Below are 24,818 nucleotides of genomic sequence, written 5' to 3'. Positions count from 1 at the left end.
TGACAATAGCTGGTAGTCCATCAATATTTTGGTTTAGGGATACTGTGCTCGACCCTGTATAAGCCCCCGGTTCATCAACACAAAACAGCAGTAAAACCAGGGGCTTCTACTCGAGAAACCCCTTGTTATGTGTCACGAACGCTTAATTTATGCTTATTTTTGTACATTTGTAACACTTTCTATCACTTTCTAAATCGGCTTATACATCCAAAGAAATTGAAACTTGAGTAAAGAAAAACAGAAAAAAATATTCTCATGATCTTTATGAACTGGCATGCCTTCTAACAGCCGAGTCTCTCTGTACAGAACGTAATACATTCTGATCGACAACCATAGATAAAAGAGAGCGAAACTCAGCCACGATTTCCAAGCTTAACTGACACAGTGTTTTAAAATCAAACTGATTACACAATCTCTGGATTAAGAAGTGAAAGTTTTGTGAAATTTCAGCATCAAAACCCCAAAACTTGACACAATTACGTCTTGTATGCTGCCGATCAACAGCATAGTGTGAACTGGCATGCAAAGATAGCACACGGAAAAGCAACTCAACATTCTATTATGAAACGCTCTGCATCTTGTGAAAACAACAACATAGCAGTGAAAATTGTAATAGTCACCAGAAAAAAAACTCTTCACAGATGAAAGGATAATTGCTTAAAACAAATGAAACTACATGTTGACTGCATTTAGCTCGTCCAAAAGTGATGGACATCGCAAGCCAAGTATTTCATGTCCCAGGCTTTGGTAGTCCATGTGGGCTACCATTTCATGGACTTTGGTAGTCCCAGGGAAAAGTTGGTAGTCTGTGGACGCGGGACTACCGCTAATTTCGAGCCCTGAAGCTGTATGTGCAATTAAAATCTTAATGCCCAAAAGTTTTGCTTTTAACAAAGACATTCCACTAGAAACTCAATCTATTAATGCTGACCAGGGTTTTGTGAAAATGTTTGAAAGTTGACTTGTAAGGAAATTTACAAACAGTCTTCAGACCACACGTGCACAGTTTGAATCTACATGTGTTCAGCTTCAACTCTTTTTCCAATAAAGCATAAACAGAGTTAACATTTTCAGTTTGACTTCACAGAATCTTGACTGCTTTTGACATTTATCCAAGATTTAATTTTCCTGGTATTGAAAAGAAGTTGACATAGTCAATTTCAATTACCAAAAGCAATTAATTTTAACTTCTTGTGAATTACTTCCAAACTGCATCCATTGAACTGCAACTCATACAAAACAGGAACCCTGAAAAACTTAGTTTTCTCTTTCAAAATATGACATCAATATAAAGAATAATTTACAGTAGCTAGACAACCAACCTCAAATAGCTATTAAAATGACAGTTTTCACAAAGTATAAAATTAATTGGTATTTGGCAATAGCTAAGTTAATACACAGATGACAAAGTTATTCAATAACATTATACATTTTACAAGATTGAGACTAAGAGGAATGGTGTACAAAACTAATGTCCATATGCCACATTTTACGTAGTTTCTAAAGCCCCTAAAGCTGCGAATGTGTAATAAACCAATCTCAAAATAACCTGTTCCAAGGGAGTTCTCTGAATAAGACCCATTTAAGATTAAAAAGTGTATAACACTGTCATAAGTGTCAAAAGTGGCATGTAAATTCAAACATTTTAACATCATTTTAGATTTTCGGCCATTTTCAAAATTAATCATGTGACAGAGAAATAAAGATTACAACAACAAAGTGTTGGTCATCAGTCTTGTGCATTGAAGTAAATGGCATCATGCTTGTTTCCTTTGCGATCATGATGTGTATGTGTATGTGTATGAAATGCTGCATTTTTGTACTTTTCCGTGGGGGCACCATTTTACCAGTGCAGCACCCGTTTATTATTCAGCCTGTTAAAATAGTCATGGTCCAAATCAGCGACCTGTGATATTTCTATAAATCTACTTCAGTTAGCACATTTACACGAACCAACTTTGGTTGTAAAATAAAATCATGAAAATAATGCAAAGTCGCAGCTATTGGCCAGTGAAATATGCTTCATAGCTATAAAGTTGGTGTTCTCATCTTGGAGCTAGATCTCATTTTAGCTCCATCCTATCACTTCAATGCTGCATCTTTGGCCATACGATGAATCTGCCAACAGTTGTTTGTTTCTGTTGAAAAACGCGAGGCTTAATCCGAACTGAATATGTTACCAGAAATAATGTAATCTACAGAATCCGTAACGAATCTGTTTCCTAAAACAATGTTATCTGCTCTACATATGTGCAGCAGATTGACAGCGAGGTATGATATTTACCGTTTTCCGGTCTATACACGCAAATAAGAAACTCGCTCTGATTGGCTAACAACGTCATTAGAACCTCTAGCTTACTCGATTTATTCATATATCAGCAGTAAACAACCGGCAGACGACCAGCAGGACAGCGAGCGAGCACGTGGACCTCATACTTTAAGGTAATTATCACTTCTTTTTACATGTTCCGGCATTCTGGGAGCATCCACTGACAGCCACAAAAACAATACTTCAAGACAATTTTTCGTTGAAACTATCGGCATAATTATTAAATTATTAATAACTTTAATTACCCCTACATTGTCAAGGTTCTACTCAGACATCAAGGTTCTTACTTTACAGATCCACACAGTTGAAATAAACCCAATGTTCTAAGTGAATATGTTATAAACCATCCTATATTATCATATTTTCTCATTATTAATTATTAATTAATATTTTATTTTGCCTTCACAGTGTCAAGGTTCTTAAGTACTGATTTTCATACCAAACGCGAAGGTTCTTACTTTTCATATCCACAAAATCAAATAAACCCAATGATTTAAGTTACTACATTATACAACCATCCCATATTATCATATACACATACAATATTATCATATTTAATCATTATCAATCATTAACTATTATTATATTTTGCCGTACATTGTCAAGGTTCTTAAGTACTGATTTTCATACCAAACATAAAGGTTCTTACTTTACAGATCCACACAAACCCAATGTTTTAAGTGAATATGTTATAAACAAGCCTATATTATCATATTTCTCATTATTAATTATTAATTAATATTTTATTATGCCTTCACATTGTCAAGGTTCTTAAGTACTGATTTTCATACCAAAAGCGAAGGTTCTTACTTTACAGATCCACAAAATCAAATAAACCCAATGTTTTAAGGTACTACATTATACAACCATCCCATATTATCATATACACATACCATATTATCATATTTAATGATTATCAATCATTAATTAATATTATATTTTGCCCCCTACATTGTCAAGGTTCTTAAGTACCGATTTTCATACCAAACGCGAAGGTTCTTTTTACAGATCCACAAAATCAAATAAACCCAATGTTCTAAGTTACTACATTATACAACCATCCTTTATTATCATATATACATGCCATATTATCATATCTATTCACTATCAATCATTTATTTGCCCCTACATCGTCAAGGTTCTTAAGTACTGATTTCCATACCAAACATCAAGGTTCTACTTTACAGATCCACACAGTCAAATAAACCCAATGTTCTAAGTTCCAGTTTTACAACCATCCCATATTATCATATACACATGCCATATTATCATTTTTAGTCACTATCAATCATTAATTATCATTATATTTTGCCCCTACATTGTCAAGGTTCTTAAGCACTGATTTCCATACCAAACATCAAGGTTCTTACTTAACAGATCCACACAGTTGAAATAAACCCAATGTTCTAAGTGACTATATTATAAACCATCCCATGTTATCATATTTCTCATTATTAGTTATTAATTATCAGTATGTTTTCCCCTTACAATGTCAAGGTTCTTAAGTACTGATTTCCATACCAAACATCAAGGTTCTTACTTAACAGATCCACACAGTTGAAATAAACCCAATGTTCTAAGTGAATATGATTATAAACAAGTCCCATGTTATCATATTTTCTCATTACTAATTATTAATTAATATTTGATTTGCCTTCACAGTGTCAAGGTTCTTAAGCACTGATTTCCATACCAAACATCAAGGTTCTTACTTTACAGATCCACACAGTTGAAATAAACTCAATGTTCTCAGTGAATATGTTATAAACCATCCTATATTATCATATTTTCTCATTATTAATTATTAATTAATATTTTATTTTGCCTTCACATTGTCAAGGTTCTTAAGTACTGATTTTCATACCAAAAGCGAAGGTTCTTACTTTTCATATCCACAAAATCAAATAAACTCAATGATTTAAGTTACTACATTATACAACCATCCCATATTATCATATACACATACAATATTATCATATTTAATCATTATCAATCATTAACTATTATTATATTTTGCCGTACATTGTCAAGGTTCTTAAGTACTGATTTTCATACCAAACATCAAGGTTCTTACTTTACAGATCCACACAGTTGAAATAAACCCAATGTTTTAAGTGAATATGTTATAAACAAGCCTATATTATCATATTTCTCATTATTAATTATTAATTAATATTTTATTTTGCCTTCACATTGTCAAGGTTCTTAAAAGTACTGATTTTCATACCGAACATCAAGGTTCTTACTTTACAGATCCACAACAGTCAAATAAACCCAATGTTCTAAGTTACTACATTATACCGGTACAACCATCCTTTATTATCATATATACATGCCACATTATCATATCTATTCACTATCAATCGTTAATTAATTATCATTTGCCCCTACAATGTCAAGGTTCTTAAGCACTGATTTCCATACCAAACATCAAGGTTCTAATTTACAGATCCACACAGTCAAATAAACCCAATGTTCTAAGTTCCAGTTTTACAACCATCCCATATTATCATATACACATGCCATATTATCATTTTTAGTCACTATCAATCATTATATTTTGCCCCTACATTGTCAAGGTTCTTAATCACTGATTTCCATACCAAACATCAAGGTTCTTACTTTACAGATCCACACAGTTGAAATAAACCCAATTTTCTAAGTGACTATGTTATAAACCATCCTATGTTATCATATTTTCTCATTAATATTTATTTATTTATATTATATTTTGCCTATTTCACACTGTCAAGGTTCTTAAATACTGATTCTCATACCATACATCAAGGTTCTTACTTTTACAGTCTTCCCATATAGTTCTGACACTGATTTTGCAGAAAGACACATCCACCTATCTTGCAAAGTATGAGGGTTATTGCAGAGAAAGAATTACATAATTCACACATGGTTTTTTGCAGGTGTCATATGAGCACTTTGATAAGTACAATGTTTTCCTGTAGCAAATGATCATGTGAGGCAAGATATGCTCACTATTTTCAAAACACCTGATATCACTTCCTGGTCTTTGTTCTGTGTGTTTTTTGATTGTCTGTATGGTTTTGTGACTGTCTTTGCAACTGGCCATGTAAATATTTGACCTATGAACTTTAGAATATAGATGGTAATATATACCTTTTCCATATTACAATTATCTTTTTGAATTAACATATTTTATAATTAAGGTCACATACCAATTAATTCTGATCAGACACATCTGATCAACTGAAGGTTATCTGGTTTATAATGCAATTTAATTTTTTGTCGTTATTTAGATATTTATACAATGTTGCGTCTTGACTTGGCCAAGAAACGTCGAAAAGACAGTGACAATTGGAAAAGAATTTTGAACAGAGTGAGTATTAAGTACTGTAACAGATAAAGTCTTAGTATTGTAAATGGTATGTTTACAGTGACACTAGTTTACAAGCTCTGAAATCATTGATAATTTCCATTATTTTATGCATCTCCAACATTATTACTGCCTTTATGTCATTGCAAACATGCTCTTAGTAACCGTAGTTTATTGTATTTGTTTTGCTGAGTCATAATAAGAAAAAAACAGAAAAAATAAAAAAATCCAACCTACCGTCCCCTATTATATATTATTTCCGGAATACATGGGTTTAGGTGCCCAAGAGCAGGTGACAATTTGCCCGAAGCCGGGAGGGTAAATTGTCTCCTGCTGCGAGGGCACATAAACCCATGTATTCAGGCAATAATATTTTTATTACATGCTTCTTCAAAGTTAATGCTATATGACATTTTGTTACAAGCAGGGCATTTTCAAACAATTTTACCATTATCAACCAGCGTCAAACAGATTTTAACGAAAGTCAAAATAGCAGTGCGTGCATGGATATTTTACATGTAGCGTTAAGTGTCTACTTTGACGTTGAAATCATCGAAAGGCTTCACTGGCCTGGGTAACCATGGAAACCGGTCAGTACATCGTTCACCGGCCCGCTAACATCCGGATGTTCTATTCAAAACAATGCACTGATTTGCATTCACCTCGAGGCATGTAATAACTCATATTGGAATCGCAGTCGAGATTGTAATAAAATTGTATTGATAATTAATTACTCATTGTTTTCCTCAAGGTAAAGAAGTTGGTTGACACAGGTGCTAACGCCTGTGTCATTTACCAGAAAACAGGCCATAAAGCAGGCATTTATTTTGAAGGTAGGCCATATATTATATTAAAAGCAAGTAAGTGTAACAAAATTTTCAATAATAGTTGCATCATTCCGTAATCTTACACTGACACAGGCAGAGGTTGCCAGCATTTATCCCATGCACAAAATTGTTGGCTCAGTAATGGAATTTACAAGGTATTTGGACTATATAACTTTGTCTTGATATTGTTGGTCCACCATGTTAATTTGCAGTTATGGGACTACTGGAAGAAAACCCCAGCAATGAATTTGTGCAGTGTATAAAACTTAGACAAATGATATGGTTATTCTGTCTGTTTATCTGTGTCTGTGAGAAAACCTTGTGAATAGAATCCAAAACAAACTAATTTCTTGTTTTTTTCATGTATATAGAATTGATGAAAATAGGTGGTAATCTACATTGTTAAATAACCAATTAACATATTTATGAAATTTTTCCTGTAATTTCACGTTTTGTCTTTAACTTTTATCTTGCAATTGATTTCAACAATATCTGAAATATATTAATACTGATGGGAAACATTTAACGCATGGTTACTATTTGGTTCTTATCTGTAAATGTGTGTTAAATTGCACTTTCCCATACATCTAGAAGAGAAGTGGATCAGTTAAAAATAACAGTTATGATACAAGTAATCACATAACTTTATAACACACCTCATCCACAGTCTGTGTTGTAATTCGCAAATTGATAGTCACGTGGGATGCGTTCTTTTTGTGCTGATCCACGTAAACGACGTCATCAGGCATCATTTGTCGGAACTGTTGCCTGCCAGGCATCAGTTCCGAAAAATGATGCCCGCTGACGTCAAAAAAACATTGGCGCATGCGCGAACTGGAATGTAAACAGAGATGTCGTCTGCGGCCGAGCGAAGCGATAGTCGAAAAATTTCTCGGTTTATCCTACTTTCTGAAAAAGAACTGAATGCTCTGGTTTCCAACAAGGACTCGAAACGAACGAAAACTATAATCAAAGGTGCATTGAACGTTTTGCAGAAGTATTGCGACCCTGTCGGGAAAACTTTTTTTGCCGAACCACTTCAACATATTACATCATTCATGCGACAAGTTTTGTGTATAGTACGTTCTTATGCATGGCTACGGATGAGGTGTGTTATAAAACACATATTGACTGGCCATGCGGGCGACAGCATACGTCTGTACCCCGAGGGACTGTGAGTCACCCCCAAAAACAGACTGTTTCCCTCGGCCTACGGCCTCGGCAAACAGTCTGTTTTTGGGGGTGACTCACAGTCCCTCAGGGTACAGACGTATGCTGTTGCCCTCATGGCCAGTCAATATGTGTATACTGTTTCAAAAGCCTTGATTCAGAAGTAATACTTTAATGGGTACTATACAAACAAAGAGCGGAAGCTATTTTGAGAGTGAATTTCATTTCTTGATTCTCTTAACAGCATCTTCATGCATGATTTTCAGTCAGTACTTGATCTATCACCAAATGTCTGGACTTATTGTGATTGTACCAGTAGGAAGGTCATAATACCACAGGATTTACCTGAAAAGCTCTTTGTTTTACCTGTGTGTAAGAGGTAAGTACTTGTTTTGTGAAGTTCCTGTTTTTAATCTCTACATTCAATAGGGTTGTTATCTTGTTTTTTTTGTTTGTTTTTTTATTTTATTTTATTTTATTTTCTCATCAACAGCGCCATCAGGCAGCCACTTACAGACAAGAAAATAAAAAAAAAGGTAAAATACGCTCAAAATTTAAACAAACAAAAAAGCACTCTAAAATCAAACAATGACAAAAACAAATTAACATGTCTTTTAAAAGTTGAATGAGATTCTTCAAAAACATCGACATCGCAAACCTTATCAATCAGATCATTAAAAAGTCATGACGTACGTCCAATCAGGCCATTTTTTGTAACATCAACTCTACAATAAGGGATGTGTAATAGAGGTCTATGTCTAGCAGAGTATCTAGGTACGCATAGACCATAAAAACAATTGTTTTTGTTCTATATGAAATTAATATTTTATTCTCTACTAAAGATATATTTTATATTTATATTTGCTAATATTCTCTATTTCTACGTATTCTCAGTATCTTGACAATTGACAAGATGTTTAGGATGTTTCTCTTGGCTAGTGTTTTTCTCAACAACATTCTTTTTTCTGGTGCTAAAAGTTTTAACCTCTGTTGAAAGACCTGTAAAACTGGTCAGCTATAAGGGGTGTATGGACAGGTTGGAATCAGGTTTGGCATTACAGGAATGTATACAGTAACGTAATTTCTGTCTGTATGTAGTTTGTTACCACATGTACTATAACTGAAATACCGGTTTTTGGACAGTAGTGTGTCAGTGTTTAATTTACGTAGGCGGCCTGATACTTTTTCTGAAAATTTCATGAATGTATTAAAGAAAAAGGTGTCAGTTTTTAATGAGAGAGGTAAATACAGAAATAAATGTGTGTACATTCTGTACTGAGTCCTGTTCATACAGTGACGAGACAGACAGAAATTTTAAGTGACTTTGCCCACAGCGCTGGCCACAGACCTAGTCAGCTCTTGCTGTCACAGCAATGGGACGTCTTTGCTGAGACAGATCTGTAACACAGGGTTGTATTAGAGCCTGCCACAGGGACAATTTCTTTTTTTCTGTTTTATCCCAAAGTTGAGAGCAATAAATACTAGTCCATAATGAGACCTTAACTTGTCCTTGCACATTTATTAGAAACAAAATTTGTACAAGTCAATCAACTTTGTATCAGTATATGACCTGGATAAATGTAAAAGAGAAGTATAAGGCACATGCTTTGTTATATTTGAAGATATGACTCTATGATAAATCTTAAAACTAATATTGCATTACTTCATGCTGATTTGTATATCAACTGTTACAAATACTATAATATTTGTTGTCTTATTTGTCAAATTCCTGAATTAGCTTTAATGACCAAAATAACTCTGTATTTGTTTCATTTTCCCTTCCACTTTTGTTGAGTTTGTAATTATGTGCTGCTTTCAATACCCGTCTGAAGCCAGAACTGTAAATCTTTTCTATTTATAGCCACCATTGGTTTCTAGCAGTTTTTCAAGGCAACAGGTTAGTTTCTTTTAATTTGTAACTCTTTCAGATATAAAACAATACAAGCTTTAAGAGTATTGATACAATAGTGTAAAGAGATAATGCAATTGTGTGATTGTACCATGATGAAAACCTGTTTCTACTTTCACTACTATCGGAACTTGAGGAAACTGAATTACTTGTTTGCTGCTGTTTCACTCTTAGACTATGATTTCTAACTAAAAGGAAATGTGTATCTAAGGGCTTTTATTTTCCAGAAAAAATAGTTTCAAATACTCCCTTATTCTCAAACGTATTTCTTTAATGTATATGGAAAATTTGATTGATGGAAATGCAGTATGCTACAAGTCATGGCAAGTGTTTTCAATGCTTGAATTGAGAAAAAACTTTAAGGATTAAAAACATAACATGTAGATGTACTGGTAGTATTGCACAATTCACATTTTGTGTGTGTGTGTGTGTGTGTGTCTGTCCAACACTTTTGACATTAGTGAACCATGTCATAAAATGTACCATGTTTTCTTTTCCAGTGCAACAAGTCTGGCTTAATATGTATGGTAGAAAAATGCAAATAGCAATTTTCCATGGCAAACAAACTTGAATGACATGTGCTATTAAAGTCATATCTATTTGATTACTCAGCGAAAGAGCAGGGTGCAATCTTTATTGAAAAAAATACTGTGTTTAAGTCATGATTTCCATACAGTAACATTAGATAAACAGTAAGTAATTCTGTTGCTGTAAATGTACTTGTATAATGTGGGCTGATTTCTCTTTTACATGTGATTGCAGTAAAGTGCTGTTCATGGATAGTTTAATCCAGTCACAGACCATTGATACTACCAGTATGTGGCAAATAAATTTTGCAGGTAGGTTTATCTAACTTTGCCAGTTACCAATACTCATCTCTTCCCACATCAGCTGTCTCTCAGAGCAGGAGAGTAGCTCTCATACATCAACTTTATGGTTGTTACAGCCATGCATTCACAAAATAGTATTATTTTACTATTTCGTAAAAAATGCAACTATGAAAATGACACCCGTTTAATTAAAACTAAGAAATATATTTTCTGTTAAAAAAAAGATGAGACTCATAGTTAGCTACTTTATAAGTGCAACACTCTAATGTATTTTAGTGGTTGATTTCATATGGTATGGGTCAGAAAATAGCACTTGATCATTTTCCTAGACCAAGAGAAGTACATTGAGATAATAGATTGTTTGTCATCTACTGAAATTTGTTGAATGTCACATTTGTAAATGACAGTGTGCAAATAACAAAAATGAATTGTTTCCAAGAATCGTTTGCATAATATACATAGCAAAAAGAAAAATTCAATCTTCCTATCTTGCGTAGCAGACTCGCCCTATCATTACCATGTTAAACATTTTCATTACATTGAAAGGTTATGTGAATGGTTGTTATCATGTAGCAGTGAAATAATAATACATTCTGTATTGTACATGTTGATTATGTGAAATAACACTTCCATGAAAGATGTTGTACATATCATCATGAATTGCATTTTTTTCCAGTGGAATGCAATTCCGATCACAGTAGCAAAGGCACATCTACTGTCTTTTTGGATTTAATTTGATGTTGTGATATTACCTTTTGGAGACCTATGGCAATTATTTATATCTTCCTTGTTGTCACACATTCTTTTATTTCTACCAATTAACCCTTTGAGTGCTGTAATTTTCCGACCAGAATTTTAGTGCAACATTTTAACAATTTTTTGAATTTTTCTGTAATTTTTTGATAATTTTGGTCCGAACGGACACCACATTTCATTGACTACAGTTTTTATCAAATTTTAGCAAAAATCTGGAAAAGTGGACTTGGGTACATTTTATAAAGGCGACAAAAATTGACTTTGGCACGCAAAAGGTTACGGGTTCATGGACACATATATTTTTCACTGACAATTTTCACATAAAATATGGGGTTACACACCCAACATGCGGTATATTTTCTGTAAGGTGTATATTTGATATTGATCCCAAGGTTAAAGCAGGCCATAAAATTTGACAATAGGAGAAAAGCTAAAATAAAAGACACGCAGAAATTGGCCTGTTTGTATAATGTTTAGTGGAAAAGATTGAGATAAAGTAAATATAATCGAAATTTTTAACAATTTATTTCTGAATTGCTCTGTTTGATGAGCTGTGGACATCAAATACATTGCAGTCAATATACATGCACCCATATTTTATTTCTCTACTAGAGAAAATGAGAATTAGTGGGCAAGCAAATGTAAAGCACCAACTTACATTTTTGATCAAGCAGAATATAACTTTCATGTAAATTTTCCACTTGTCCCGTCAGGCAACCGGGACTAGCTTTTCACTTGCCCGGACGTGACTTTCCCTCGCCCCAGGCAACCTGACAACCCTTGTCTTTCCCTGTTTTATCCATTAAGATAATAAGATTGGATCACCAAAACTAAAAAGTCCAAAACAAAATAGTAAACCAACTTTGTCATTTAATATTTTTCAGCTTACTAAGTGTCAGCAGACAAACGTGCAAGATTGTGGAGTCTACTGCCTGTACTTCATGAACACTGTACTGAAGGTATGTACTTTATAAATTAGCTCAACTGTAAAGTATGTAGTTGGGATGGGGGAATATATCAATAATATACAGATTTATGTGAACATATTGTTTTCTATTAGACTTATACATTGTACATTTCTTGTGTGTTTGGTTAAAAAGAAGCTCAGACACTTTGTATTGATTTGTTTTACACAGATACATGTGCCTTGGACCTCTATAGGTATCTCAAAAAAACTTTGAACAGGGTCAATGTATATTGACATGTATATTAAGATAAATTTGTTCTGTGAAGTTATCCAAAATGGATAAAAGGCACCTTATTTTTCAAATTTGACAATGTTTTAGCATGTGCATGAATTGATTTCCTTCAAACTTAAGGACAAATAACTATATTAGCTTTCAGTGGCAAGTTTTTTTTCATGAATGTGATTTTCCGTACCCATCTGATAGCAATTCAGAGATGATTTGTTTTCTTTTCACAAGTAATTACTTTGTACTGGTAAGCTTACTTTTTAAATTGTTGTGATGACTGGATTGGAAAATTCATGGCACAAACATTGCTTGTTTCAAATGAAAGTTCCCTCACACTCATTTATTTCTAAGGATTACATCTTTCACGCAGTTGTATACAACTGTTGCCAATATATTACAAAGTTACAAAAAGTGATATCATCCCAATATTAAAAATCAAGCTTTTCAAAAAGTGTACTTTGTCCAATATTTATGTGTTTCCCATGCAAGCAAAAGAACAGTAAATGAAACATTGTTACAAGTTTACTACACTAATATAATCTATCATCAAGGTCTTCATTTTGAGTTCATATTCAACCTAAAAGATAGGTGTTAACATAAGTCTCCTCACATGTTTCTTTTTCAGTACTTTAGAAGAAGATCATGCATATGAATGACAGATTCATTCAATACGTAGAGGAGAGAGAGCTGACATACAGAAAAGCTACTAATTTCAGAGGCTTCCTTCTAGATATTGTATTTGACAATCGTGAAAATGTGAGCAACACTACCCATTGATGATGGTATTTTGTCGAATAGCTGTCTTGAAAAATGGCAAATTGGAGATTTAACAAGTTATACACCAGTTTTCAAATGACACTTCTATAAACCATGTGTAACATCATATGGAATATTGTAACTTTGCTTATAGTCTGTTTAAATATATATTGTGCGACAATATGCTTGTAGAGAGACAATAGACTTCTGGACAACTTTACTTGTGGTTGTAATATTGCATAAATATTTCTGGTATGTGATGAAGCTGAAGATATTACAGACAATTATACATGTATCCATGATGCTGTCACTTGTGCCCAATTTTTCACACTTCCAGGAATTTTAAGAAGGTGTTCATGACATTTTAAAGGCCCATGAGCTGCAACTCTGCGAAATTTGTCAAACCTCAAGGTTCATCCAATTTCCTCAGATATCCATTGCAATTTGAAAATTGAATGATACAGTTATTAACTATGCCTCAACAATGTTTGCTTGTGGTAGAATAGGCAAGAAATTTAGCAGATTATTGTTCATTTTAAATTTCCCACCATTTCAAAATCTTGGCATGTTATGTGAAAAGTGGAGACCTTTTTGTCAAAGTGGACTGAATCCCTTTCCAGTCTTTTCAGAATTAAGTGGATTGCATCATGTTGTATTTGTAAAGATTCAAATGTGTACATGCCCCATTTGCGCTGTTTATCATGTAGTTGTATGGAGACGGCCATATTTGGGCGCTGCACCTATTTATTATCTGTCATACTGAAACTGCCCCATGCAGTCTCACTCAGTGTATAATTATGCTTGAGTAAACATCTTTGAGTAAGAACATTTCTATTAACTAATTTTAATCTAAATACAAAATCATGAAAATAATGCCAAAAGTTGCAGCCCATGTGCCTTTAATGCTGTCTATCTAATTGCCTCTGAGTAATTAGCTTTTATCATGTTGCCTCTTACTATACAGAAGGGCTTCATGACCACACACAGTGAGTAAGGTTTCGCAAAAGCTGATTCCTCCAAAATAATATTGTTGTGCATTTATTGATGACAAATATTTTACACGAAAAAGAGCACAAGAAGTTTTCTTTTTATGCAGCTTATAAGCAAATGCTCAATATTTGGTAATTTGTTTCAATATCTTTGACATGTACTCTGCCAATATTGTTACAAATTCACTACAGCAACGGCTGATCTTGTTCATTGGTGCTTAATTTTGTGGTTAAATCTGTTTGGTTGGTTTCTCCAGATCAGGACATTTAATTGGTACATCAAGACATTGATGGTCAGCTAATGTCACTTTTACATCTTTCTAATTTTGCCATAACTCAAAACTTTGAAGATCACTAAGTTTAAGGACTAGTACAAAGAAGTTATTTTTAAAATAAAAAATGACTTAAAATTTAAACATACAATTTGCTGAATTTTAATCATGGTATTCACCCTGATGTCATTGGTGCAGTTGGTTTTTATTCTGTTATTTTGTAAGGTAATAGCAGTTGATTTCCCTTGTTTACTGTAATTTTGTAGTTCTTTCGGATTGATCCAAACAATTACTTTAACATTACAGTGCATAGCTTGTCATACAGTATTCTACAGTATTCCACTTTGATTGCACTTAGTCTTTGCCTTATATTTGACACATATCACCAGGAATTGTGAAATGTAGAAGTGTTTAAAACTTCAATGTGATTGTTTTAGTTATTAAAGATTTGTTTACATTGTTTTCAAAACAGAGTATTTGTTATTCTTGATTATACTTGTCTGTGCATATAAGAACATAATCAGTCCTGGCTTTTCTTTTGTCCTATTTGTCCTATTGCACCATTAATTTGGTAAATCATGTACAGTAACCTCCTGCATTCAACCCCCCCCCCCCCCGGGTCAAGGTCTGAATGACCTTGATGATGAAGCCATCCTGAGAGGCCAAAATGTTGGAAAGGAGTGAAATTCCCGAGAAATGGGGGTCAGGATGGAATCCAAAGCCCGAACACTTAAGGAAAAGAGAGGAGGAGAAAGGGGATGCTTGTGGGATGGGCCGGGCTGGTATGACATAAGCCCAGCGGCTGTCCCCAATGAATGAATGAATGAATGAAGATGAATGAATGAATGGGAGCGATAAGACAAGGGCGAATGATGCTGTTTGTGTGCATAAGTGGCCGATTGGCCGGGAAAGAAAGATTGATAACGGTCACAGGTAGAAGAGCTGATTGGCTAAGGGAATTAAGGTGAAGATGTCGGGTAGGCAGATTAGCTAGGTGTATTCACAAAACACATCTGTGATAAAACACAGATTCCACTTTAAAATACCTTTTCTTGAATGTAACAGTGCGACAATGTCATAAATTTAACCATCCATATAAATGTAATATAACGGAAATTTTTGTAAGAAAAAAATTTCAATTCTCTTGATATGCTGCCATTTTACATTTGTTTCTACAAACATCCCGTCCCGAGGTTCTAACTGATGAAATTTCACAAAATGCAAGGGATGATATGATATATCACCACAGCTTTTTCCTGCCTCAGGAGATTTCATTTTCATAAATGTAACAATTGTAACAAAATGCAACCAATTTTATCTGAAATACATCACATACAACAATAAATTCAACACTATTAACATGTGTTCAGGAGAAAAAATTGTAATACCAGTGTGACGCTGACTTAGATAACAAGTGTAGTACTATACTGCTGCTGTCGGTTTATGATGGAAGGAATGATAATAAGTAGAAAAGTGGGACACCATCAAAGAACTATGGTTTAAGTTGTCCAAAAGTACAGAAATTAGTGAGCATGTAGTTATCTGCCAATTCAGAATGATAAATTATGAAAAGCTTCCATTTCTATGTACAAGAAAAAAATCTACTCACATTGATTCAAACATTAAAGACATAGTATCGGTGACTTTGGGCCATTTTTCTTTATTTTTTGTTCTGTGGGATTTCCATTATACTCCTTGGCATTCTACTAGCATGATAGATTCCAAGTCTCAAGATGAAACATAGCCTTCATGAATGACTACTGTTATTGTTGACAAATACGGTAATATGAAATCGGAACTAGTATTTTGTTTGCAATATTGAAATTGATGTTTGTACACTAAACAGGTAAACGGCTGTGTTGAGAAACTGTGCATCATGCTTTTGGGAATCGTACAAACACTGTAGGTAACTACTAAATGGGACCGAAATACAGAAACTATCCTAAAGTTATTGTTCCTGCGATCACAAGGCAATTGCCAGCCGATATCATGGTTAAATTTCATGATTACCTGTAACATTAAATAAAAGAATACAATCACCTTTATTTACATATTCGCACATGATTAAGAAGCATGTCTAAGTCTTCTATGTTGTGGCGCACTTCTTTACGTGGCTACCCTATAAAATTTATGATTGGCTATATTCCCATTTTCCATGGTAACAGAGGCTAAATTTGCATATGTGACCGTATACCTTTAAGGATGAGAGGTACCTTTAACGATACTTACATGTTTATATTTTGAATCCAGTATTTTTTGTAAATGTGTTTGTTTTCCAATATATCTGTGCGTGTCTTTGTTTTGGTCAAAAACACGTTTTTGAGGTTTTTACTAAAAATAGTCTATAATTACAGAGGAGTGTGCCGATTGGTTATCTGTAAACAGCAATCAACAGTAGGGTACCTTAGGGATGAAACCGAGTCTCAGAATTTTTAAATTCTTTCCGTTTTTGTGCAGTAAATGGTAATGATAACGAACGGTAAAACACAGGGTAGTCACTTTCACACCCTATTGTACAAAAATCGAAGGCATAATTTAAAAACTTGAATACGGTGGCTGTGAAATGACATTGATAATTGACCGGGCTTTATAGTGAAGCAAGAACTTGTGCAGATCAGACAGATCACAGCGTTGGGTTTGTCTTTTGCCGATTATTTTTCCTGTCATATTAACAATAACAATGAGTTCAGTGCTATACTAGCCAACACTTAGGTTGCTGTAGCACACGGAGATGTTAAAAGTGAGTACATTTTCAATGATGCTGTTGTAGACCTTTGCGAGAACATTTTAAGCATTTTGACTGATACCAAAGCTTTTCAGCCTTCTTAACAAAGACATACGTTTTGTAAATAAGTGTTGTCGTTAAAGTGTGCGTCTCAAGGTATTTGAAACACTCAGCAATTTCAACGGTCTGATTGTTCAATACAATCAATGCAGTACTGACATTCACGGCTATTATTAGTTTTACTAGCGTTCAAATCCATTAAACTTGACTTGCAGCAGTTTTGCAAAGTCGTTACATGGTCGAGATACACGGTTTTAAGAATTTGCTCTCTACAGAAGACACACAAGCGCCATATCATCAAATTTACAACTGTGTTTGGGATTTGCATTTTATCTTTATTGAGATAACAGTGCAGTTGACAGAATGCAGCACCTGTAGTGTGTTAAAGACATCGACAAACGTGTCTGAAAATTTGCCATCCTGCAACTATCTCTGTGGTCTGTTAAGAAAATCTCGAATCAAGTGTAAGCTTATGACATACTCATTTACATTTCAAATTTATTTAAAAATATAAAGAAAACGTAAGGCTTCATGTGTTAAAATAGGAGGTAACATCGATAAATAAAATACGCACATTCGTTTCGGGTTTTTTAAAAATAATTTTCAATCGTGTTAAACTAGATGACAGTAGCGTCATCAGTGCCTGTATGTGCAGTATAGGCGAATTGCAAAGGATCAAACCGGGCCGACTATGAAGATCGTAGATGTTTGCTCGTTACCCTTTCCATACATTCGTCAAGAAGAGAGGTAAGAGCTACTGGCCTTAAATCATTGAATGAATAGCTTTTGGGCACAGGCATTACACTGGACACTTTCAAAGAATTTGAAACAGTGCCGCTATCGTAAGAGCTGTAAAGCTATTTTTAATAAAAACTATAACCGTTTCAGCAGTGCAACATAGACTTTTAACACTTTTCCCTGTAGGCCATCAGAACCAGGTGTTTTGCGTGAGTTACATAGCGATCTCATCCTCTGTCAGCTGTAAAAGCTGACACAATGGTGTATTCTCGCACAGCGAACTACAGTCCCTGTCCACAGTACCTCCACCCACCCTGTCGTAATCAATATTATCAAATCTGCGATGGGACCGATTCAAATCATTTGCAAAATTAAATTTGTACTGTAAAAGGTTTGTGTGTTGCTTTCGTTTCTGCTCCCAATCATATTTTGCATTACCAAACTAAAGACACTGCTCAAACTAATCATTGTGTCGAACGTTGTTGTTTGTTGTTAGGGAAAAATAAACTCTTTCTTAATAATATTACTTTCGCAAATTGAATATAAGAATTTACTTCATCTGTCAGCTCGTGAATATCACAAGAATAAAATAATTTTTGGCATTCTATTGACTCAAAACAGTATCTCATTCCGTCTATAGTCTTCTGTCAAAACTGCAAAGGCACTAACTTTTTTTGGTTTACCATATTTCACTTTTTGTCTATATCTCGGTAATAGATGTATAACATTGAGGTCCGATTTTCCCAATGGAAGACTACAAAGGGTTTTATAAGCATCGTTGATGGTGACATACTGTTGCAAAGATTACAAATGTCCGTAAATATCGCATGTCTTGAAGTCGCAGAGAATAAATACAAGCTGATCCACTGGACGAGAGTGCATTGTTATTATCGCTGGCAACGTTCAAAACACGCACTTTTGCTCGTGAAAAATTACTGTTCCGTTGTTTCCTAATTACTGATTTCGAGTCATCGTATTTTTAGCTACTATAGACTATAGTCTATAGAAGCTATTGGGATGGGTATCCGTCCGGCGTCCCGTCATCTTATGTATGTATGTATGTATGTATGTATGTATGTATGTATGTATGTCCGTTTGTGAGGCGTCCGTCCACTCAAATATCTTGAGAACCGCAGTACTTACTGATTTGATATTTGTTGTGTAGATTAAAAATATGATTTTGAGAAACTATTTTTTTTTATTTTATGATATTGTTGAAAATAGGCAAATTAATGCCAAAAAAGGTGTTTTTGGTAAAAAATCTTCTTCTTCATAACCGCTGGTCAGACAGCTTTGTTATTTGGTATACAGGTCCCTAGGGGTAACCCAACTTAGATTTGTCCAAATTGTGATGAAATATGCAAATGTGTATTTTCAAGGAATTTTTTTGTCATTTTTGGTCAAAATTTGACTTACATTGTATGTAATTCTTGTACTGTATAAACCCTATCAATTCACCCAGAAAAAAATAATTAATATGATTTTAAATAATTGAATTAATTAGGAAATCATCAAAGCCAAAATAATTTTAGTGTAGAATTATCAGAAAGTTCAACTTTTTTTGACAGTTCATAGTGAAATGCTTACCATCTTGGAGGATTAAAACATGTAAAGGCAACTTTCCTGAATCCCAGCTTTGACATATTCTGAACCGTCATTTATTGTGCCCTGTATGTTATCTAAAAGAAATTGCTCAAAATAGTCAATAGAGATAGAGATAGAGATAGAGAAAGTTCTAATTTCCATATTATGGTTGACTTGGTAAGGATAAAATAAAATTACTTTTTGAGGAAAAAAATAGAGTGGTCAATTAAAAGAGTGGTAAAAAATAGAGTGGTCAATTAAAAGAGTGGTCAAAGTGATAGGGTTTTTATGGTAAAGCTGGGCTGTAAGATTCCTCATGTGCTATTTATAGCAATTATGCAATCTGTGTAAACAGTGCAATGAAAGTTACATGATTACTTATAATGCTTTTGATGACCTTGAACTTCTTAAGTTTCAAACATTTGTCTCTTCAGTGTGCTTTCTCTGAGTATGTACAGTCTCAACTTATTCAACAGAACTCACTCAATGTTAATCAAAGATATCCACCTTCTTCATCAATACACGTGTCACAAAAGGTTATTCTCTACATAACACAGCAGAGCTCTGTCAACTGTTGAGTTGCTTGTTCTTTCAAAACCGCTGGTCAGACAGCTTTCATATTTGGTTTACAAGTCCCTAGGATGACCTAAGTGAGATAATTTCATACAGTCAGGAAATACTTAATTTTGTATCCATGTCTATAGTAGCTTCAGGGACTTTGGCCCTATGTTTAAAATGTTCCAAAACCGTTAAACTCTGTCAATTTTCAAACAATTATGATTTTTGGTAAAATTATTGAAGCTATTGAGGAAAATATAGATAAGCATGCGTTTCTAAAAATTCAGCACCGTTTATAAGATGTCGCCGGTTTCAAATTTTCTCAAAATTAAGATTTGCTTTTTAAAAAAACCGTTTGTACTTCAAAAGACAACGGAATCAATGGTAGAGGCTCTTAACAGATATCTCAAATGTTAAATTTTGAAATAATCGACAGTTTTGTGAAAATTTGTAGGAGTTGAAACGTTTTAAAATAGAGCTGCGAACATTTTCATGTGTAACATCACTGCCCAATGGAGCAAAAACTTGCGTCTTTTGGAATCGTGTGGTCCTGTAATCTTTATTATGCAAAGAAAATAATGATATATATTGAAAATTGCCCCTATTAACAGTTCCTTAGCAATTTGAATCCTTCGCATCGCCTTGAGCTTACATTAGTTTATTTGACAGAATTCTCGTGACAGATAAAATGGGATGAAAAATAATATTTCATAGTTCCTACTTTACCGATCCATATAGTCAAATAAATCTAATTTTCAAAGTGAATATTGTACAACCATCCCAGATTATCATATTTACTCATTATTAGTTATTAATTATTAGTATGTTTTTGTTTTAGTATGTACATTGTCAAGGTTCTTAAGTACTGATTTCCGTACCAAACATCAAGGTTCTTACTTTACAGACCCACACACACAAATTAACCCAATGCTCTAAGTGACTAAATTACACAACCACCCCATATCATCATATTCCTAAATGTAAATTATTATTTGTTATTATTATATTTTGCCCTTACAATGTCAAGGTTCTTAAGTACTGATTTCCATACCAAACATCAAGGTTCTTACTTTACAGATCCACACAGTTGAAATAACCCAATGTTTTAAGTGAATATGTTATAAACAAGCCTATATTATCATATTTCTCATTATTAATTATTAATTAATATTTGATTTTGCCTTCACAGTGTCAAGGTTCTTAAGCACTGATTTCCATAACAAACATCAAGCTTCTTACTTTACAGATCCACACAGTTGAAATAAACCCAATGTTTTAAGTGAATATGTTATAAACAAGCCTATATTTTCATATTTCTCATTATTAATTATTAATTAATATTTGATTTTGCCTTCACATTGTCAAGGTTCTTAAGTACTGAATTTCATACCAAACGCGAAGGTTCTACTTTTCATATCCACAAAATCAAATAAACCCAATGATTTAAGTTACTACATTATACAACCATCCCATATTATCATATACACATACAATATTATCATATTTAATCATTATCAATCATTAACTATTATTATATTTTGCCGTACATCGTCAAGGTTCTTAAGTACTGATTTCCATACCAAACATCAAGGTTCTTACTTTACAGATCCACACAGACAAATCAACCCAATGTTCAAAGGTACAACGTTATACAACCATCCCATGTTATCATATGTACACATTATTAATTATTAATTATCATACTTTTTCTCCATGATATTACCAAGGTTTTTACGGTACCCATTTTCATACCAAATATAAAGGTTCTTATTTTTACAGGCCTACAAAGTCAAATCAACTCAATGTTCTACGTTACAAAATCAAATTATAATCGATGTGATGATAATCATTCATTATTAATTATAAATCATCATATTTTATCTCCCTAATATGATCAAGGTTCTTAAGGTACCCATTTTTAGACCCGATGTCAAGATTCTTATTTTACATATCTACAGATTCAAATCAAGTACAGGTTCTATGTTACAAAGTTATATTTATATTCAATGTGATGAGAATTACTCATTAATGTTTAATTATCGTAATTATCTCCCCAATACCATCTAGGTTCTTAAGGTACCTTCTTTCATACCAGATATCAAGATTCTTATTTCACAGATCTACTAAGTCACATCATTTGAAGGTGTGCGAACTACAAGGCTGTGTTAGGCTGCATTCAAAAAATATGGCGAGGGGGACTCTACAATTTCGTTCCCCTGTTACCTTTTTGCATTTTCAATTCCAAGGTCTGTTAGGTAATTTAGTAAAAAAATGTTAGTAATAATAAACAAATCTACATTTTCTATAAAAAGTGTAAGGGTAGAATGGGTGTGCCAATTTGTATTCTGTGAACAGCATTCTACAGTAGAGTATCTTAGAGATAAAACTATCTCTCAGAATTTTAAAATCCTTTTAGTTTATATAAAATGGGGTGTGAAATTACCAACATGTTTTTTTAAATAAATACCGCATTTTTGAGCATTTTAATTTACTACACAAAAACTAAAAGGAATTTTAAAATTCTGAGACTTGCTTTTATCCCTAATGCACAAACACAAATTAATAAGTGTTAGTAGTATTTTATTGCAATATATTAATAAGTGTTAACCAATAATAAAATAAATTACTCTTATGTTACAAAAGTAAGAATCAAATTTCATGAAACCTTAATCATCTCATTAGCAATTTAACTTAGACAATCAGCTGCTGCTAGAACACCAGAACACCACTGTCTTATTGATTTCTCATCACTGTTTGTATTTAAATGTCCTGTTTTTCTGGTATGCTTTTTACTGTATTGTTCACCATCTTAAGATGTTGTTTTTTGCATGGCATATGGAAGGCTTAATAAAAGAAATAAATTATTATTATTACTATTATTATTATTATTATTGTCACTGACCAAAGTAATGCACGTCTATGTGAACTAAATCAAACACATGGTTTGACTCACGTCATAATTTGTAACGATGAACCAGTGACTTCAAATTCTGAACGTCGAATCTTTATAACTTCTGATTCTGTGATTTGAAAGAATTATCTCCTTGATTGAAGGTCTATTAAAATGCAAAAAAGCTACATATTTTTCTGATAGGCAAATCAATTTTCAACATTATCCCCCACTTTGAAGTATTGTAATGGGAGGTTAGACGTTAGTAATCTAAATGGAACACAAATATCATGACTTCGTGCATTCTTTCTTGAAACTTGCATTTGATTTCGCTGTGTTCTAATACATCCCGTGTAAAGTTTCATCAATTTCGTTTCATTCGTAATATTGCTATAGGACCACAATAGCTTCCTCACCTACATCCTTGTGCTCCAAGGGATTTTACAATGAGATCTTTCTCTCACATAAACACGACTATATGGAATACTGTTCCTTATGATCTTCGTCATTCCAAGTCTCCAATATCTTGTCGCCATGCAATCAACACTTACCTCTTTAAAACATGACTTTGTAAACAATTTTTTTCAAATTGTATATTGTCAAATGTCTGTGAACTAAGATTTTTTTTACAAGTTGTTCGTGTTTTATGCTAATCATCCTGCACGGTTCATTTATTTCTAAAATTATCAGTCTTGCATCTATACAGCTTGCATCAACATATTTATGCATCAAAATTAATGTGAAAAATGAGTGACTCTGTTCCTTTAATGGTTGTTTTGTTTAGTACATTTACGGTTTAAATTATAAAATTTATGGGTGGTATTACATTTATGGAGATCAGTACATTTATGGGTTACACAGGACCACCTCAAAAAATAGGATGGTGAACCATCCTTTTGTTTTTTGCTGTTAAAATAAACCAAAGCACATCATTTGCAAAAACATAGAATGGAAATGTTCCAACTTTTTTTTTGGTATTGTATTTTATTTATTAACGTTTCCTATGTGGACTGAAAGTATACATATGTGAGCAGACTTAATACAAATGTTAGTGAATCTTGTCACATCCAGCCCCTTGGGCTTGTACGGCAAAAAACAAATTCATTGTGAAATAAACAGATAAACAAATAAAATAACATTTCGTAAGTGCGAGAAGTTTATCTTACAAATTATACATTATATCCTTTGTTATAAGCAACAAGTCAGGTGTTTTGAGCATCAATAGTTCAATGTGATCGATGATATAAAGAGCAATGAATTCTGGGTATAAATCAGATACTTTTCCAAATAATGTATCTCTTTGGGAAATATACATACAACAATCCAAAAGGAAATGTTTCTCAATTTCAATTTCTGACCCTTAACAAAAATTACAAGTTCTGTCTTTCACTGGCAACTGCTGAAGTCTGCCTGATCATCTTTCTACTTTCAAAGGTAAAATACCATTTTATACTTGAGCAATAGTTGCAGTGAATAACAATTCTCTGTTCCATATTTTTTCTTACAATATACATATGTTCTTAACGTGGGTTTCCTACACACATCAGTAAACCACTTTTTCACAATATCTTTTAACTTACAAAAGGCATTATCCAAATTTACAGTTTAAAGATTTGAAAAGTTTTGGACATGCGTTTACTGTAAACACGATTGGAACTAATTTGGGATAATTGGATGGTGAAATAATGCCGATTTAATCTACAACTGTAATCTCATCCGCTTTCTTTTTGCATTACACACTTGTTTTTATGAGTAAGGCAAAAGTAATCAAATTCTTTCTTTTGCGTCCACCCTAAATGAGAAAAGGTACGCGTCTAAACGGCTGAAAAACACACACAAGAAAATTAACACAATGTAATTTGATTGCAGTAAATAAAAAATTT

The 24,818-nt window shown here is 33.4% G+C and overlaps 2 protein-coding genes across 2 annotated transcripts in view; both read left to right on the top strand.

Annotated features, from left to right (window-relative positions):
- The first annotated feature begins 849 nt into the window (after positions 1–849).
- LOC139119230 (telomerase Cajal body protein 1-like) overlaps positions 850–24,818 on the top strand; it is a 45,725-nt gene continuing 21,756 nt past the window's right edge. Inside the window, exon 1 of the mRNA XM_070682916.1 lies at positions 850–2,271. The gene's annotated coding sequence lies outside the window, so the exon portion shown is untranslated. The remainder of the gene's footprint in view (positions 2,272–24,818) is intronic.
- On the top strand, positions 2,269–14,853 carry LOC139119234 (uncharacterized). The gene is made up of 8 exons (XM_070682921.1): positions 2,269–2,442; positions 5,602–5,681; positions 6,430–6,538; positions 7,920–8,054; positions 8,169–8,211; positions 9,537–9,572; positions 12,055–12,129; positions 12,989–14,853. Exons 4-8 carry the CDS (start codon positions 7,927–7,929, stop codon positions 13,013–13,015), a joined length of 309 nt encoding a protein of 102 aa, XP_070539022.1. The 5' UTR covers positions 2,269–2,442; positions 5,602–5,681; positions 6,430–6,538; positions 7,920–7,926; the 3' UTR covers positions 13,016–14,853.

The sequence above is a fragment of the Ptychodera flava genome, chromosome 19 (assembly GCF_041260155.1).
Source record: "Ptychodera flava strain L36383 chromosome 19, AS_Pfla_20210202, whole genome shotgun sequence".
In the NCBI taxonomy this organism is placed as follows: domain Eukaryota; kingdom Metazoa; phylum Hemichordata; class Enteropneusta; family Ptychoderidae; genus Ptychodera; species Ptychodera flava.
The sequence above is the reverse complement of the archived record's forward strand: the minus strand, read 5'-3'. Positions and strand labels throughout refer to the sequence as shown.